At 34.8% G+C, this 19,767-nt stretch overlaps 1 protein-coding gene across 1 annotated transcript in view; it reads right to left on the bottom strand.

Annotated features, from left to right (window-relative positions):
- Positions 1 to 817: 817 nt before the first annotated feature.
- The window catches only part of LOC129270406 (transmembrane protein 179B-like), a 44,678-nt gene continuing 25,728 nt past the window's right edge, over positions 818 to 19,767 (bottom strand). Inside the window, exons 2-6 of the mRNA XM_054907795.2 lie at positions 11,117 to 11,239; positions 9,930 to 10,006; positions 6,895 to 7,026; positions 4,329 to 4,425; positions 818 to 3,437 (exon numbers count right to left, since the gene is read on the bottom strand). Coding sequence (XP_054763770.2) covers positions 3,321 to 3,437; positions 4,329 to 4,425; positions 6,895 to 7,026; positions 9,930 to 10,006; positions 11,117 to 11,239 — 546 coding nt within the window. The 3' untranslated portion in view covers positions 818 to 3,320. The remainder of the gene's footprint in view (positions 3,438 to 4,328; positions 4,426 to 6,894; positions 7,027 to 9,929; positions 10,007 to 11,116; positions 11,240 to 19,767) is intronic.

Raw genomic sequence — 19,767 nt, 5'->3', positions numbered from 1 at the left:
GTATAAAATGTTGATTCCAACGTAAAAAATGGCCAAGTGATGCCCATTTAGTGACCACGAACGGGATGAATATCTACGTAAACAGTTTTGCGAGCTAAAAAAAAGTTGATCTTCAAAAAATTTGAAATTTTAAGCACTTTTTGTCACCATGAACTATTATTTCTTCAGTCTTCATTTGTCTTTTCCCAATTTTCCTTGTCATTTCCCTTCCACTTCTATTTCCCCGTCTCTTTTCTCCCTGACTTTCACTTCTCTCTCTTTTTTTCTCTATTTCGTTCCTTCTTTTCATTCCCCTTTCCCTTATTTTTTTCCTCTTTCTCTCGTCTCGCTTCCCCTTCCCTTCCTTTTCTATTTACTTCTTATTTTCTCTCTTCCCATTTCATTTTCTTTTCCCCTCTCCCATTCCTTTCTTTGCCTTTTTCTTATTTCCCCCTTCTTTTTCTTTCCCCTTTATTTATTTTCCTCTGTCTCCCCTTTTTCCATTCCTTTCGTCCCTTCTCTCTCTCGGTGGGGGGGGGGGGGGGTGGTGCTGTTTGGCTCAAAGGGTAGACTGTTTTTGCTGTTGTTTTTTGTTTTTTCTTTGTCAATCAGAACACTTTAATTTGTTACTCCTAACAATGTTTGCCAGGTACACCACTCGAGGTAGGGAGGAAGGTGGAATTCAAAATTTTAAATGAAGTTCTTAACAAATATTTTCGGGCACGGGATCCCCCTTTGATACCTTTTAATGTTTGGAGTTGGACTATAGCCTTCATGGTTAAGGAAATATAAAGGAGTATGTTTGTTCAAACTGACAAATAACAGAAAGAATCAAGAATAGGTATAACAATCGTCCATATTTTATAAATTTATACAAATAATTACATTTCAAATACCAAGCAGATGTCAATACTACAGATTATATATACATGTAGATACAACGGACAATTTAATTAACAAAGCATTCATTACATTACACTGTGCACGCGCGTGGCTTTAAAGTTTTTTTTATTTAAACTCTTTTCCTTTTGTCGATTTTTCTTCCTCTGTAGCATACAGTTTTAAATTTTATTTCTGGTATTGAAAAAAAAAGTTCTGCCACAAACAGTCACAAATTCCAAATCGCTATGACATCATTTATTGTCGGCTGCGACCTGGAGCCGAGTTGGACTTCACTCCCACCTTAAAGAAGGAAAGCATAATTCTGATTGCAATGTTTGTTTGCATTACTCTGAACTTAAATTGAAATAATAGTATTTCTCGAACTTTATATTGCAAAAATGTGTGGTAGAAACATCAATGCCAATTTGAAAATCACTACAGCGCATCACAGGCCAAGTTCTGGAGATTTGAAATGAAATCCTTTTATCATTAAACACAATTAATCATTTAGTATTTAGGATTTGCACACACACGCGTAGCCGCTAGCCGCGGTATGAGGTGTCACTTTTTTTTCCCTAGATCAAATTCAGTTAAAACAAACATTTGTATATGTATATATATATATTTCCTTTTATAAAAACCAAATATACAAATTTATAAGGAGATTAAGCAATCTCGTAAATCTAAACACGTACTTTATAATGACTTTACAAAAGTCAAATAATTGGTCAACAATGTAGCAAATAGTCATATAGGAATGAGGCCCTATAGTACACAGTAGAAAATAAATTATACAACGCTGTTTACTATATGAACCTTACAGTCATTGTTTAAACAGTTTAAACAACTGTTTAATTCTTAAGCAACATAGTTTAATTTTCAATATCTAATTTTCAATAAATTAAACATGATTGTTTAAACGGTTAAACAAATAATGTAAGGTTCATATAGTAAACAGCGTTTTTACTGTGTAGTTCAATTTTGAAAATGAGAATCAACAATGTATTTACATTCCATTAAGGATGTCTCAGACAAATCAACCTATGAATTACGTTTGCGAAAAACCATTTGTATTATTTTACGGACAATGAAACAAATAATTACAGAGGAGGCTTTAATAGGAAGAAATTATATTTTTTTTCCCGGCATTACTTCTATGTGTTTAAGATCGCATGCTCGTTCTGTAATGAAAATCAGAAGTCAGAAAAAATTACTTCATTCAGCGAAGATTCGTGAAACGCTCAAATTTTATATAACATGGATTGAATACTCTCAGAACAGGTACCCAAGAATAATTTCTAGAAAATGAATGAAATGTAACAAATAAAAATGATATATATCAGGGAGAGAAATCATTTTGCACGCAATAAAAAGGAAAGAAAACATTAAAGGGGAATCCAACCTTGGTCATAAAATGTTGTTTTGGAAAAGAGAGTAAAAAAAGACAGAATGTTGAAAATTTGAAAGAAATAGGTCAAGCAATAAGAATATTGTGGCTGCTTTAAAATTGAGATCCATAAGACTATGTAAATTTCAAATTGGCAACAGGGTAAATGAATTAAATCAAGATGCAAGGAAAATTTTCCCATAGGCCATGTACTTATCAGGACCTTGTAGTTTTCTCTCAAGTACCTATTCTCCTGGGGCAATAATCAAAACATAACCCAGGTAGTTTATTGTTTTATGCCCTTATGAAAGAACAATATAATTTGAAATAAAACTGTTGAAAAAAAATGACATGTTATATATTGGAGTAAGTGGAAGAATAGTCCTTGCCTTACATTACTATGACATCGGAAATGCAGCCAATTCGAAATCTCCATATTGAATGCCTATTTTTACACATTTTAAAAATTCATAACTTCCTTATTGGTTGTCCGATATTGTTCAGACTTTCACGGATCAATTTGTCTGATTTTCCTTTTCCAAACAACTTTTTTATTTGGGTTAGATTCCCCTTTAAGTAGTGATAAGATTGTTGCCATCATAAGTGGTATACCAAGAGAAAATAATAAAGTACAAGAGAAACCCGAAAGGTGCCAACTTCTTTATTTTGTTTGTATTCTACAAATCCAGAATTTCCTTCAAAATACTTCGAAATATTGTTTTGTTCGTGTATTATGAGTGAATTCAATTGGACCTCACTGATTGAAAGGAAAACACTCTCTTGTTAACATTTCATTCTAGATAATTTTATCTTCAATATTTGTTATGAAATGTTTAATATAGAACTGTATGTATTATTTTGAACATGTATTTACACTGTTTACAGTGTACTTGGATTATATCTTTTGCTTGAATAGAAATAAATAAATAAATCTAAATCTAAAATATAAATGCGCGTAATCCATCTTTTCGCGGAGAAAATGAAACAAAATAACGTCCTTGATTAATTTTACAAAGAGGACGGTAGCTATTCACAGTAGACACTTGAAGTTGATTGGTTGACGCTTTTGGGATCACGTGGGCACGTCCGAGGCTTGATCGGGATGACGCCGATTCGTGACGAAACGTACCCCAGCCCAAGCCACCAAAGGTAAAAGCATCCATACACCAAACGATATCCAGGCTGCTGTCTGAAACATTAAAAAATAGAGAAAGAACAATTAAGTATTTAATATAATGATAAAACGCAAAAGATTATGATCCATAAAACAAGCACCAAGTTTTATAATAATCACAAACTGAATTTTAACAGTAATGACAAGATGACAAAAGAAAACAAATGTCAGGAACCGACACAGTGTCTGTGTCGATTGAGCCAACATATGGTTTTCGCATCTACTACGCATACTTTTTATAGAACGTTGAGAATCTATTGTCGAAAGCCCTTCATGACAAAGAAGTTTTTGTCGAAAAGTCGATGAATAGAATCATAACAGCTGTTTCGTCCTGGACTCTGGTCAAACGACACATTTGCAATTTTTCATCAGCTCAGAATCCTACGACGAATCAGCTGTCCCGGTTCATCATTTTTTTTTTACACAGATCTCTCAGCTGTGATTTGACGGGTATTTTCCAATGATTTTCTATGCTGTAGAATCCGTTGCCGTCGCAATTGTGAAAACTCACTCGTTATGGGGCGCAATTGGGCTTGCCTTGCTGCCCCCCCGCACTCTCATCCACTCCACTTTGCAAAATACAACAACTGCATTGTTCTCGATACTTCTTCATTTTTCTCTCGCTTGTTACCCTCTATCGTAAAATCGTAAGTTATGATTATTCCGTGCAGCAATCTCTATTATTCTAGCAGTAGATGTCAAATATCACTAACACAATGGCCAGGAGATAACCGAGGGTTAATCTTTATCAAATAAGGTGTACCGAGTATACATGCTGGTGAAACACCCGTATTCATGAAGAGATAACCAGGTAACCGAATTCAACTACGATGAAATAGTAAAAATTCTTGATATAAGAAATACATCAATGAATATTCATGCAATAATAACAATGAATGGATATACCTGTGCAGTTGTAAGCACGCTGTAAAACCTGTCACCTTTCGAACCGTCGTGCCACTGAATTCTTTGAACATATCTGCAATGATCCAAAAATGGTTCCCTATTGGACATAAGATGACATGGAAGCAGAGAGAGAGAGAGAGGGGGGGGGGCACAGAGAAATTTAATTCATCAGTTATTATTTTATCAATAATTCATTATGTCTTCAGCTGTTGGATAAGTAAACGTCATTGCTTTTATTATTATCATTATTTTGTATTTCCAACTTAAGTAGGCTGGTTTACCTAACTTGTAATTTGTAATACGATAATAGTTTAAACAGTACAATTCCTTTCTTGTTTATTAAATTGTCAATTATATCAATATGTGTTACTTAATCGTTTTGTAGTCTAGAAACACCATGTATTAAGCGATATATAGCATCTTACTATTATTATTATTATCATATGATTCCGCAGTACACTGCGATTATTGTATGTTTTTTTTAATTGGTTAAAGGTCAAGTCCACCCCAGAAAAATGCTGACTTGAATAAATAGAGAAAAATCAAACTTGCATAGTGCTGAAAATTTCATCAAAATCGGATGTAAAATAAGAAAGTTATGAAATTTTAAAGTTCTGCTTATTTTTCACAAATTAGTGATATGCACAACTAGGTGAGTCAGTTGATGATGTCCATCACTCACTATTTCTTTTGTATTTTATTATTTGAAATACGCAATATTTCATTTTTTATAGATTTGACAATAAGGACCAACTTGACTGAACCATATAGTATTAAACAATGATAATTCCACATGTTCAGGGAGGAATTAATCGTTGTATCACTTGACAATGAGGAGAAAATTAGAATATTTCATATTTCATATAATAAAATACAAAAGAAATAGTGAGTGGATGACGTCATAGTCTCCTCATTTGCATACCAGCTAGGATGTGCATATAACTGTTGTGTGAAATTAAGCGAAACTTTAAAATGTCATTATTTTCTCATTTTACATCCGATTTTGATTTTCTTATGCTTGTTGAATTTTTTTTCAAATCAAATTTTTGTTGCGGTGGACATGTCCTTCAACTCTTTTGGATCACAGAATCTGATAAGCACATGTAGTATATTATTATTGATTGGAAAAAGACCCCTGGAATGCCATGCTTATTTTGCTAATTTCCCAGCAATTAAACAATTTCTTCCGAATACTTTTCTGCCATAACTTTCTTATTTTACATCCGATTTTGATGAATTTTTCAGTGTTATGCTTGCTGGATTTTTTTTTTCGAATCAACGTTTTGTTGGGGTGGACTTGTCCTTTAATATAGTATGTATACATTAAAACAAGCGCCGCTGAAAATGATTGTGTTGCATCTCAGGAATATGGATATTCCGTCAATCCCAGAGAAATATAATCTGATTTGAATCAATAGAGAAAAGCAAACAAGCACAAAGCTGGAAATTTCATCAAAATCAGATGTAAAATATGAACGTAATGGCATTCAAAGTTTCGCTTATTTTTCAAAAAACAACAATTATATGCAAAACTCATTGATATGCAAATGAGAGAGTCGGTGGTGTCACACACTCACTATTTCTTTTCTATTTTTTATTATTTGAATCATACGATATATACATTTGTACAATCGGACCCCTATCTTTGAATGACGTTATGGTAGTTCCTTATGTTGAGGGAAGAATAAAACTTTCTTTCACACGTCAATGCAGAAAAAATAAAATATTTAATATATCAAACTAATGAATACAAAAACAATAGTGAGTGGGTGATGTCATCGCTTCCTTCATTTGCATTCCAGGATGTACATGTTATGAATGTCACTTTAGGTGTAGTAGGGATTGACAGTGGGAATGATGAAGAGTGGAAGCGAATCAAGGGAGTAACTTGAGCTTACCACTTTCCATAGCCACTTATGCACATTCGAGTACTTAATACAAGGTTTGTTTGTTGAACTTCTTAGATTGAAATAGATTGAGATCAGGGACCAATCTAAAGGCCAAATGACCACTACATGACATGATGCGAAGATATAGAAATCTAATATTGTTATATATTTTTGTAGAATTTGTAGAAAATATCATAATTTCCTCTTCTTCCTTTATTTTGCATTTCTCATGTCCCCCTCCAATCTATACGCCAGTGCATGAACCAACCACTTTTGGAGGTCTCGTGTGTAAAGTACTCTTAAGAAAGATATTGCTAAGAGTTATTTTTTAGTAAGCTTTCGTTTACTATAAATCCGACGAGCACGAAATCATCCTGAAAAGTGCCATAATCAACGTCCGTGACAGCAAAAAAAGACGATCGCGGTATCAACTCCACGGGGAGTCAGTAGTATTTGTGAGGGGGTAGGGGTGTAACCTAACATAATTTAAAAAGTGGAAACAAAAGCGCTTCTTTCTCCGTTCTTCAGTCTCGCGCTTATTCAACATGCTAAGCCCCAAAAACATGTTTCACAATCTCTTGTTCCAGAAGAGCAACCTTTGTTTTTAAAAAAAATTATACATAATACGTCGGCGTACAATAATAGCAGAAATGATTGTGAACTCAACTAAGACTTACCCTGCTTCTTCAAAAGCTTTTAGCCATGACCCACAGTACTCGCTGAATCCCACAGATAATATACAAGATGATACCAGTATAAAGGTCCACGTGACGGTGTAGAGACCAGTAAATAGCAAGGGGATTTTGCTACTGTGTAACGAAAAAAAAAATCAAATGCATCTTAATATTTTTGGTCTAGAAAAGGTAGGACTTCATTGATTTTGTGTTTCAAGTGATATTATACATCCTATATCACGTCTATTATTTCCAACCACATTTGCTTTTATATCAGAAGTCCCGGTCAGAAGTATCTAACTCTCTTCCATAATGTAGCATAACTATCTACCTCGCTTCAAACAGGTTTTTTTTTTGTTATATGATATAGTTATTACAAGTGATAGTAAAGAATGTGTATTTCCTCATTTAAGGAACTGGTGCAATATTTGGCCCGTTTCCTTATCTTTTGTTTACAGTCACACGCAACCTTGCGACCAACTGGCAGGGACCTGGGAACGATTTTTTCAGTGGGGGTGCTGAAATCTCTCCTCAGAGGTGGGGGGGGGCAGACACAATTGAGTTTAACATAATTACACACACACACATACCACACACACACACACACACACACACACACATATATATATATATATATATATATATATATATATATATATATATATATATATAAATATACATATATATGACAGTCACTTCTTGGCTTTCTTCTTATAAAAGAACATAAATATATAATAAGATAATTCGAGCGCGAAGCGCGAGCTATTTTTTGTGGAAATTTCATGTATTTTGTCCTGAAAATTGAACATTTTGAGCAATGTTTGTGGTCCAAGATGCGTATGTAACAAATAATAATTGTGAGCGCGAGCAGATATTTTTTTTATATACGCTCTGGCCTGATCGAAAGGGACGTGTTATAAGGACTGTTTTGCAGTTACCCATGAAGACGATACATATATCAACAATCAAATAATGCGAGCGGGAAGTGCGAGCTGAAAAATTTGACATTCCGACCTAAATACTGGACATTCTAAGCACGTTTTTTAATTATGAGCAGGATAGGTATATTTACAATTGATGCGAGCGCGAAGCGCGAGCGGAAACAAAATTGAGATTTCAGACCAAAAAACGAGAGATTCTAAGTACTTTTCTAATCATGATGAGTAAAGGTATAAAACTATACAATTGATGCAAGCGCGAAGCGCGAGCGGAAATAAAAATGACATTTCAAACCTAAAAACGAGACATCTTATGCACTTTTCTAATCATGAGCAGGATAGGTATATAACTATACAATTGATGCGAGCGCAAAGCGCGAGCGGAAACAAAATTGAGATTTCAGACCTGAAAACGGGACTTTCCATTCATGTTTTGTAAATCAAGAAAATGATGGGTAATTGGATATATTCTTAAATTAATAATGTGATCGCGAAGCGCGAGCAGAAAATTTTTGAAATTCTGATCTGAAACTCCACACTGAATGTAAAATGGTTTGAACAGATAAAGAAAACTCAGACGAACATAAGAATAAAGATTTGATCAAAATCAGACAAGGAATCACAGTTATTGCATTTTAAAGATTAGCATTATTCCCCACTTGTTCTTTTGTATTTTATTATATAAAATTAGGTTTATTCAATATTTTCCTTTCAAGAACCAAAACAGTTGAATTGACAACTGATTTAGTCCATTAGATATTCTTTGCTGCAACTTATTTCATTATAAGGGAGACATATCATTCATTCTGGTATGAAAAAAATGAAACAATGTTGATTCCACAAGGAACAGCTAGGATAGTGGGGATGTGACAGCATCAGCCCACCTATCAAATATTCATGACGACATGCATATCACCATTTTCATAAAATATTGCTAAACTTTAGAATTAAATAACTTAACTAATCGTTATCAGATTTTGATAAAATTTATTTATTTTGATAAAATGTATTTGATATAAATATTTTCAACCCGGAGTACCCCCCCCCCCAATCAAGCTGGTGAAGCTGCGTATCTGAATAAAACATGCGTGCGCGTGTTTAGAGTTAGACCTATATAGTATCTGGGCATTCTAAATACATTTTTTATGATAAAAATCAATAATGCGAGCGCGAAGCGCGAGCAGAAAACATTTGATATTCCGATCTGAAAGAGGGTGAATTAAAATACTATTTCAAGTAATGTGTCAGAAAATTCTGAAATGGGGGGGGGGGTTCTACACAACGTCGTTCATTTTCATTACATTTCTGTCATTTATCATACCTACCACTAGATTTCCAGGAGGTGCGCTGCCTATATATATGGAAAATAACACACGCAGCACCCCCAAATTTTGGGGTTGCTTCACCCCGAACACCCCCGCTTTCCAGCCCGTAGGGCCATGGGGCAGGGCGAAAAATACTGTGAAATTTGATTTCTATTACTTGTAATTTTTGTATACAATACACGGGCGGTCGGGCGCGCGCTCACTTGATTCGAAACCTGGAAGTTTCAACCACCCCAGTGTGTATCACGTATTGCGCGCGACTACGTCTGTATCGGAGTGGCTGCCCCGCTGGAGCTTGATTGAGTCGCGTTATATTGGAGGGATGTTATTGGAATATGTGAAAGACTATATAAATGATTTGCGATTGTCTGATGTGATAATTATGTACATTATAACATATTAAAAAAATACAGGGGGAACCTAATTTCGTGGGGGTGCTGCCTATGGAAAATAATACACGCAGCACCCCCAGGATAATTTCTGGGGGTGCTTCAGCACCCCCAGCACCCCCGCTTCTCAGGTCCCTGCCAACTGGGCTACGAACAAGGCGTGTCTCATTCGAATCAACATAAGTTCATTGTTTTATTTTTGCGTTGAAATTTATATCAATAAAATCATTTGAATATGAAATCAAATAACAAGTCACATTGAATACATGAACTCAAGCATTCTGAGCAACAAGCTTTGCTGGCGATACTGGCTAAACACAGTACCGAAAACTATGCAAAATGTTTGTGATGGCAAAAAAAAAATGAAACTAAAAGAAGTAACTCACGTTCCATGTGTTTTGCTCTTTATGATATAATAACCCTGTATTCCAATGTTGATGATGGCAAAAATAACTGCTGCAACCTATGTGAGAATAGGATATGAGAGAGAGAGAGAAAATAGATAATAATGATTATAATGATAATAATAATTATAGTAATGATAATAATTATAATCATAATAATAATAATAATAATAATGGGGCGACGGAACGTTTTTTTTTTTTTGGGGGGGTGCCAAAGCCAAAAAGGGGCTATTATATGCCAAAAAGGGCATTTTGGTGCAAACGGATATTTTCACTATGAGATTATCATCAGTGTGAAGAAGTTGTGTGTTTTGTAGTAATTAAGTTGAGCAAAGTCAAATGTGTTCAAGTGCACAATTAATTACGCAACGTTATAAATTATCTGTTCAAGGTCTAGATTTCTTAATTTATGAATGAAAAATTCATATACATGAGCATTTTACTACATTTTTTTTGTTTTATATGATTAGGATTTCCAAACACCCAAACTACACTTATTGTCGATGATACCCTCGTGAGGTACCGTGTTTTAGGATTGACGGTAAGATCGCCAGTATGAATATAATTTACTCGTTCCCTAAAATAATTTCGACTTTAATGCACACTGCACATACAGAATAACGTCAACAAGTGAGCACTCAAAGAACATACATATCTCGTCAATTTCATTCTTGGAGAAATTGTTAAGAGTATTAAACTCCTGACATAATTTTTAAGACACCCTCTTCATACCCTGTTATATGATCGATACCCATCGTCAGTTTATATGTATATAAAAAAATAAAAAACGCGTTCTAACGAGTTACTGCCAGATTGGTTGTACGCGTTTAGTCTTAAATTAGGGGGTTTTCTCATGGCGACAGAGAACGCTTTCAAGAGCATAGAAAATGTACTGTCAATTATGACAATTACAACCAAAAAGTCTTGATCAAAAATTCGTTAATCAAAGTAGCAGTTTCGTCCTGGACAAACGATATATTTGCAAGTTTTCGTCAGCTTCAATACTGAGGGCGAACTGCTGTTCCGGTTCACCAATTTTCGAAAAAGACCTCCCAGCTGTTCATTGTCATTTGATGGGCATTTTCAATACATTAACTGCATTCTTGAATTCGTTATGCGTCCCAGTGTGAAAACTCGCTAATGTCCCACCCCGCCTTCACGTGTCTTACCTGTACTATGGTGATAAAGCGACAGTTCGCTAGACCTGTCCACCTTACAATGTATGTAGGGTCTTCTCCAACCCTTACATCAGACACGTAGCTATACAGCAGACATTTGCCTTTGAAGTCATTCTAAAAAAAGAGGGAGAATATGAAAATAGTTAATTGCTGATAAAGTCCCATGAAAACGAGCATCAAACAGTCTATGACTGGCGACCGGAAGATTTCAAGTCATGTACTTTTAGGCTTTGTCTTGTTTTTAAAAAATATGACTCATTGCCATGAATATTTAATAATTGGTCAAGTGGAGGTTTCGTTGGCCCGACTGCCATTTCACTTCGGACGGCGGGTGTTTCAGTTCTAGTGGACTGTCTCTGCCATCAGGTGCTACAGTGTCCCCGTCCTGCGAATAAATCTTCTCGATTCTTAGGACGAGGACGCACTCGCTTTGACTTTATTTTTGCTCAAGTGAACCCAAAATCTTTGGTAATAGAGAGTTTTCGGACATCGACGTTTCACGAACAGAGAAAATGTATCGTAAAATGTCCTTCATAACACCCCCAAGAATTAAGTCTTTGTCGAAAATTGGTGAATCCAAACAACAGCTTAGTCTTTGACTCTGGACAAACGACATATTTGCATTGTTATTTTCAGCTTCAAAGACGAAGTCGATTGTGATAAAAGATAACATTTTTGTTTCATTTTAGGACGAGGTGGTAATGTCTACCTATTTTGGACGAAGACCTCCATGTTGTTCTTCTTCATTTGATGGGTATATTCAATAGATTTAATGAATCCTCCGTACGTCGCCGAGCGAAAACTTCCTGAAGACGACCGATGAAACCTTAAAGTTGACGCATGCGCAGTTGGTTCAACCAGTTATTTTCACTCCTACTTATAAGTATTGATTATTTTTTCTGTAATGTATATACCTGTTTAATCCACTCTGTCCATACCATACGCTAAAATGCAATTCTGATGACCAGTATATTATATATTTTGTCAATTTCATCATTATTTAAGTCTGTTTTGTGGATGTGTTTTAATTTTTCTCGATTTTCTCGACTGTAATTAGTTTTGTTCTTATCGTCTCATTTTTTAAGAACTGAAATAAATACTTCAACTGAAATACTGTCAAACTTGGCAATCACACAGTCTTTATGATTTATCCCGCGGAGTATGGATGCACATTCTCCCCCTGGAGGACCATTTCATATGATAGTCCACTGATACTGTTCACTTATTTTTAAATTATTTTCATCCTAAAGATTGATTGTTTCTTGTAATTGATATGGAATAGTCATTTCGCCAAAGTGTCAACGTAGTTTCGACGTCCATGCACAGGCGTTGGAAAAAAGTGTGTCATTTCAAAAGCAATGGCGACACATTATCGAATGTGCAATGTCCCCAAATGTATTGATACGATCAGTGTAATGTTCCTTGCAGACTGAAGGCGCGTTTTTACCCGTGATACGGATAATACTATTAGGAATGCTTTCAGCTAGTTTGATAAACAGCTTTCTGGTATGAGATTGATGTACAATACCTTCATTGGTACCAGACTAAATTTGTTGTTGTCGGGATGGAAATAAAAGCGGTTTCCTAATGGAAGGAAGTGGAATACTGTCCCCACTCACACTAGTCATGCTAGTGCACCTGAGGTGAGGAAGGGGGGTAGTGGGAGTCCCTCCTGACGGAATATAAAATAGTGAAAACAAAATGATGAGGGGCCATGAATGTGCAGATGTCCTTTTTTAAACAAGTGGGAAGAAACAAAATATTGAAAATTGTGTGTTCGTCTGTGAAGCTATGTAATTTCATCTCCTTCTATTTCAGAAGAAATAGAGGACAAATTTTAGACCTTTTACGGTGAAATATTCTGGCTCTCTATTTAAACGTGGGCGTTTTGATAAAAGGGCATCTTCGAACATTCCCTGCTTCAGCAATGGAATTGACAGGTTATGTTTAGAGTGCATGGATAACGAATGATGCCCCGAGATAACCATTAATTACACGAGGGTAACCATTTATTACTCAAAGATCTTTATTCAGAGAATGGCTAGAAAAGTCTAAGAAATTCATCCGTTATCTTAGCCACATTCTGAGGGCTTTTTATTTTTAAGGATAACACGAACAAGGAACTAATCATAGTGAAACCTGACATTCTTTACTCTGGTATCCAAGCATGTCCAGACACAATGGAAATGAAACTCATCATTATGGGTAAAATTATTGGTAATATCAGGACTAATCCTTATCATGTTGTACGATGAACTCTAACCCCACCCCCCCCCACTCTCTCTCTCTCTCTCTCTCTATTTATCTTTCTCTCTGTCCTGCTTACTCAGGGAGTTTCACTTTCGTTGAAAGTAATTCTATAGAAAAAATGATATAAAAATTGTGATTGACTTTGTCTAACAGAATTGCACTTCTCTTTCTTGATGCAACTCCTCATAAACACTTAGAGAAATTGGAAACATCACGAGACTTTATTGATTTATTAATTCATTGCAACCATCGCAGTTGGATTATTGACTGAGATAAGAAAATAGAAAAGATAAGAATCAAATGCATAAACAACTGAAGTGTTGCACTTGAGACCTATTCAATCACACACACACAGAAGAAATCACATAGCTTGTTCCGCTTATGACTGTATGATGAATACTATTTTTCATGAATGTTTTTGAAGGTGTGCAGTTAAATAACAATTTCCCCTTTTAATAATTTGCGTCAATCAAGTCTCTTGCGTAAATCGAAGCATTTTAATGAATCGAAGAATCTTTTCGGCGTTAGTTAATAAGAACCCCATATTTATGTGTGTGTGTGGGGTGGGTGTGAGAGTTTTGAGGACTTTCCTGGGAGACATATTCTTACACTTGTCCCATTAACCTTCCAGATAACCATGTAAATCAATTCCTCATCTAAGTCAAACCATTTTATATACATGTATCGTAAACTATTGATCTGCAATATAAGTTTTCCGTTCGGCCGATCAAAATCAGGATGTGTGGGTAGGTGTATGTGTGTGCGTGTGTGTGTGTATATATATATAGGGCGGTAGGAACAAGGAAAATATAAGTATGTTAACAATTTTTTCTGAAATTGAGTATGGTTAAAATGATTTAAAACATGGACTTTAATACAATAAATTTAATCTTTTTAGTATATGAGACTGCATGGATCTTTGGAGACTGCATGGAGACGCACGTCCCCATTTTGGTGATTAATGATAAGTGAGTCCCCGGTTGTCAAATGTAAAAGAGTGTGTGCTTCTCTCTGATTCTCCTTAACATTGTCGCTTCCTTTCTCCCTCACCGTCTCACTAGATCACTTACTCACTAAATTCCACCATCTCCCTCACCACCCCCCCCCAAAAAAAACCATGCACATACCCACCCCATGCACCCCCTGAAGAACCCTCACACACCTCATATCACCCACATACCCTCTCACACGCACGTCAAGTTGCATATCGTGAGGTGTACTCGTGGATATCAAAATATCCAAATTCAACATGAAACAGAACTCAAGATCGAAATGCAAAATCAATAATGTGGCGAAGCTCCATCTAAAATAGAATTGATATTGTTTTTCCAGCTAAAACCCACATGATATCATAGCTTGTCTTTGAGTACTAATATTTTAGCTAAAAACTCGCTGTCAAAATATACGATATCACGTTTCTTCAATCTACATTCTTGCTGTATTTTGACAGCATAATGACTACATGACCATGTTTATTTTTCAGTGTATAGCTTCTTGTTTGAACAAAAATCAAAATGGTATTCTGATAAACAAGAGCTGAAGTAGTAGGCCTATATACTTTTTTTTTTATCACGGTTATAGTGGCTTTGGAGTGTGTCTCACGGTATTTACTAGCCGTAACATTTTAAACTACCAAATAAGGAAGGAGGGGGTAAATTTGTATTTTTGTATCATATTTTCAACATCATAATATCCTTTAAATTTTCCTATTGCATCTGGCCAATTGACTTATTACAAACCAAATTACAAAATTATAATTTCTTTTCATTTTTGATAGTTGCGTATTCTACTCGCTCGTGAATTTTGTAAAGTACTATACACTATTCGAAACTCATCAGGCCCGCAAAAACGTTTCCCTCATAATACCTAGGCATTATAGGAGACGAAAAAACACGAGTAATATCTGCCGGAAGAAGTAGTAGATACATAAATGTAACATCCCATGTCTAATAAACGTCCATGTGTTATTATTTTGGTTGTAACTAGTAGTTTGTATGCATGTAATTTAGTATCATAAACTACCCTGGGCAGTATCTGAATAGACTTTTATTATAATCCATCAGTCATTCCATTCGTCCAGAGCAGATATTTTCTGTACAATTCGTTATTGGAAAAGAGAAAGTAGAAAGTCCTAAAATCATCTCTAACGAATGTTGCGGTTACCTGTAGAAGGGTGGAGGCAGAGAGAAATACTGCCAATTGAATAAAGAAATTTTCAACCTTTCCATTCCATCTCGCGATTTTTCCATATCGAATTCGATCCATTGAGGATGTTTTGTATATTTTTTCTTATTGTCTGCTAAGAAATAAAATGTGACACCAAAAGAATCTCGACCACATTCTCGATATTCATCTCAATTTTATGTGTCACATAAATATAGAGAAAACTATTATATGTATGAAGAGTTTGGTTGCAAAAGGGGTTTGGTCCACTTGTGATCATTCCGAGAAAAACATGTATTTTTTTATTTTCACTTATTGCAACACTCTTAGGAGAAACTAAATTATCATGATGTACTACCCTATCATTTGAACATAAAATTGTGTATAAATGAAATCCACCTGTCTTTATTTTTTTCGATATATTTTTTCAAAAAATATCTTTGTGGACCTAACCCCTTTTGGGAGCAAATCTCGCTTGAATTAAAAAAAAAAAAAAAAAAAAAAAAAAAAAAAAAAAAAATCGATTTTTCTTTGCTACTTTTGTTCGAGTTTTAAAGTGAATTTCAAATGTTCTTTGGTGTCATCAGAGCGACTAAAAATATATAGGATTTGAGACAGAAAATAATACAATTGATGAAAAATGGATGTAACCTCTTTTGACAAATGGGCTCTTTAGAAGAGTTTGTTGCAAAAGGGGTTAGGTCCACACCAAGAAGTAATCTACAAAATACCAAAATAAAGCGAATAAGCGACAACAAAAAATGGGAAGTAATTTAGATAATTGTAATGATAACAATAATAATAATAAATTTTAAGTAAAGATTATAAGAGGGGAAAAGGGAGGCACAGGAAAGAGGGAGAGAGAAAAAGGGTGGTGCAAATAAAACTGAAAATGGAAAGAGGAACATGGCAGGTACACAGGTCATTAGGCACTGTCGTGACATTATTTAGAATATATAATATAAGACCAATTTATTGATATATATATATATATATACACCATTGCCAATGACTAACAACCAATATGCTGTGATATATAAATTATCCCATGCAGTCTCCATTCTCTCTATATCATATCTTCTATAATCTAATCCCCCTCCCCCTCTCTCTCTCTCTCTCTCTCTCGTCTTTTCTCCTGACATATCTGAATCCCCGGCTCTCTAATACAGCACAGATTGGAAAAAAGTATTAAGAGTAAGAGAAATGAGATGATCGCCTAGCGATTTCCAATCACTGCGAGCGAAATCATGAAATTGGGGAAGATTCCAGCCCGACTCCAATTACATCGCAGCTTGTAAATGTGTGCGCCTATTTCGATAAACCTGTTATGTACTAGGACACACAGTTTGGAATATTGGAGTTCATTTCATGTCCCTGGTTCATGTCCAAATTTGAGATTACTTAAAGAAGGGAAAAATAAGAAGAAATAATATTTAACACACGATGGGAAGGAAAATTAAGATTAAATAGGGAATATAAACAGATACATGATAATAATGAATGGTAGAAAGGACAGGAAAGATATGAAGGCGATAAAGCAGCCGAAGAGGAAGAAGAAAAATAGAAAAAGGGGAAGAAAGAAAGATTGAAATCATTATATTAACAACATAAATAAAAGCAATATTCAGTGATTTTAGGCGGTAAAATTGAAAGAGTGAGCAAGAGAAAGCGAGAGAGAAAGCAGATGGAGGTGAAGAGTGTGGTGAAATAAAATATCGGATATATATATATCTATTTAAAAATAAGAAACCAAAAAATTCTTCACTTTTCAGTGTTCGACTTTAATTAAAAATATCCATGACAACTGATTAAAATTGTCTGTTTATAGCATGCTTTTTAAACAACAAAATACGACAAAGTGATTAGCTGATGAAAATAATTGTCATATCACTTTAAGAACACATTTCGAGATATTATCCTTGGTTTATTTTGTATTAAAAAATAAGAAAAACACCCACGCGCGTTGAAGTATTAAAAGTATCATTGTTCAAGGAAAAAAATAACTTGTTTGTAATTTATTTATTTTAAGATGAAATGGGTAGGAAGCACGTAGGGCTTTATTTTGATAATCGCTGAGTATGTCCTACAGACTGACAGACAATTAAATTCATAAATACAACATACTGCCCATGAGCAAGTAAAGGGTGGTACGAATCATCATCATCAAAATAATAAAACCGATTATGAAGGCGATGAATGAGGTGATCATCAGATCACATTCTATGTAATCATTGACGGTATGAGGGTATTTCGATGGGATGGGCAACTAATGGCTATACACATGTATTTAAATTATAGGGGTGTTCTATTATTATAAACGACTCAAGTCTCGTTTTTATGCACTCCCCCTCCCCCCATCTATATTTTCCAACCACTTTAACTACTAGAAATTATAGGGAACGTCCCTGTTCCTGTGTCACTGCCCACTCGGGAATTGTTATGTTTTGGGGTTATATATTAAAAGAACTTTAGACTGCACAGAGAAAAGATACGACTTCACTATAGTTGATGTCTAAACTAGATATGTTTATTCCACAACAATCAGAGTATTTTCTCTATTACAATCTACTATACATGTACATATACCAATGATGAGTCAGAGAGAAGAGAGAGCAGAATTTCAGAAGAATATAGAAGAATGAATTGTAATAATGGAATTTCCACTATTTGTACTTTGTAGGAGAGGGAGAGAGGAGATACTAAGAAATAGCAAACACTGGGTTAAAGTGAAAGTAGTTGTGCACACGTTCAATACACATCCTTCCATGCAAATATATTACAGGAATAAAGGAGGAAATCAACCAAAAAAGATACAAGATTTATCTCCACTTGATGTCTGAGTGTTCTGTGTGTATATGTACATTCATAATGCAAGTAATGGTTAAACTATGAAAATGTGGGATATACATGTATGTGTACATATGAATTTTATCGACTTCTAACAAGTAAAGTACTCAATGAAGTGGGATTGAATAACGAAGTTCTGAATAAAATTTTAAAACGATCGACTCCATCACAATGACAGGTTGGTTTAAAATAGGAAATCAGACAAGTGTACTAACGAAATCATCAAATCGGATGGAAAATAATGGCGTTATATCATCAGTGACTTTATTAAGTATCGCTTGGTTTCGCAAGACAGTTATATTTAATTCAGTTTGACATGTTTGATGGGGTTGGGTATGTGACTTTCAGCATGAGACTATTTTGAAGAAAAGAAAACGTTTAAGGAAGCAAAGCATTGCATTAAGTAACAGAAAACAATGACATATATCAATTTGTTTTTCAAACAAATAAATATGGCATATTTTGGCACCTAGAAAAGGACCCAGTAAGATATCAAAGGATATCTAAAGAAAATTACGGGTGTGAAAATTCAATCATATGATAAACTACATTTTAAAATGAGTTTTGGAGGTAGGAGTTCCAATCTCATCCCATCTAGTAAGCCTATGATTTACGTTGAATCGTTACAAAATTGGGATTGTCATTTTTTTTAAGCAATCTGCTTATGATGACAATCCTTCTCCTGCAAATTGTGAATACTAGTACCATATAATGATTTGGTAGTTAATAATTTTTGTCTGGAATTATTTTTTTTAGTACACTTTATTTATGATTCATGCCAAAAATGCTAACATGTTATGTTTATTATGTTATGGAAAATGTATTATACGAATGTTCCATGCTGGATGCAGAAGAAAACAATAAATCAAATCAAATCCAATCAAAATTCCTTGCTAAACTGTGGGGCAAGAAAAAGGAGTTGCGTATATCTGAAGGGACATTATATAAACCACATCCAATATCTCGGGGATATAGGTGAAGGACCATTAATTCCCTAGCAACCGGAGACGCAAGAGGACTCTTTTCATCTATTTCTGGTTTTGCTACGGGGACGATAACGAGAAGTTAGAAATGTAGTATACGAAATGGGGAATATCGCTCGGACATTTCACGAGCTGAACAAGACGGCATTTAAAATAGGACATGACCCACTTCAGCATTGTATTTGCAATATGTAATCCTCATCGATGTCATCTAATAAGGATAGTTAAGAACTTGAGAAGGGGGAATTTTCATTAAGATTTGAAGAGTTAAATGCTTGTCCCGAAGCAGGCATTTAAATTGCACTTTAATATCCAAACTTTTTTGTTTATGTACGATTGGTCTCACAGGGTGTATATATTACAGATGAGTACTGTCTTCAAGTTATAAATCTTTTTTAT

This window comes from Lytechinus pictus, chromosome 10, assembly GCF_037042905.1.
Source record: "Lytechinus pictus isolate F3 Inbred chromosome 10, Lp3.0, whole genome shotgun sequence".
NCBI lineage: Eukaryota > Metazoa > Echinodermata > Echinoidea > Temnopleuroida > Toxopneustidae > Lytechinus > Lytechinus pictus.
Note: the sequence above shows the minus strand (reverse complement) of the source record. Positions and strands in the feature narration are given on the sequence as shown.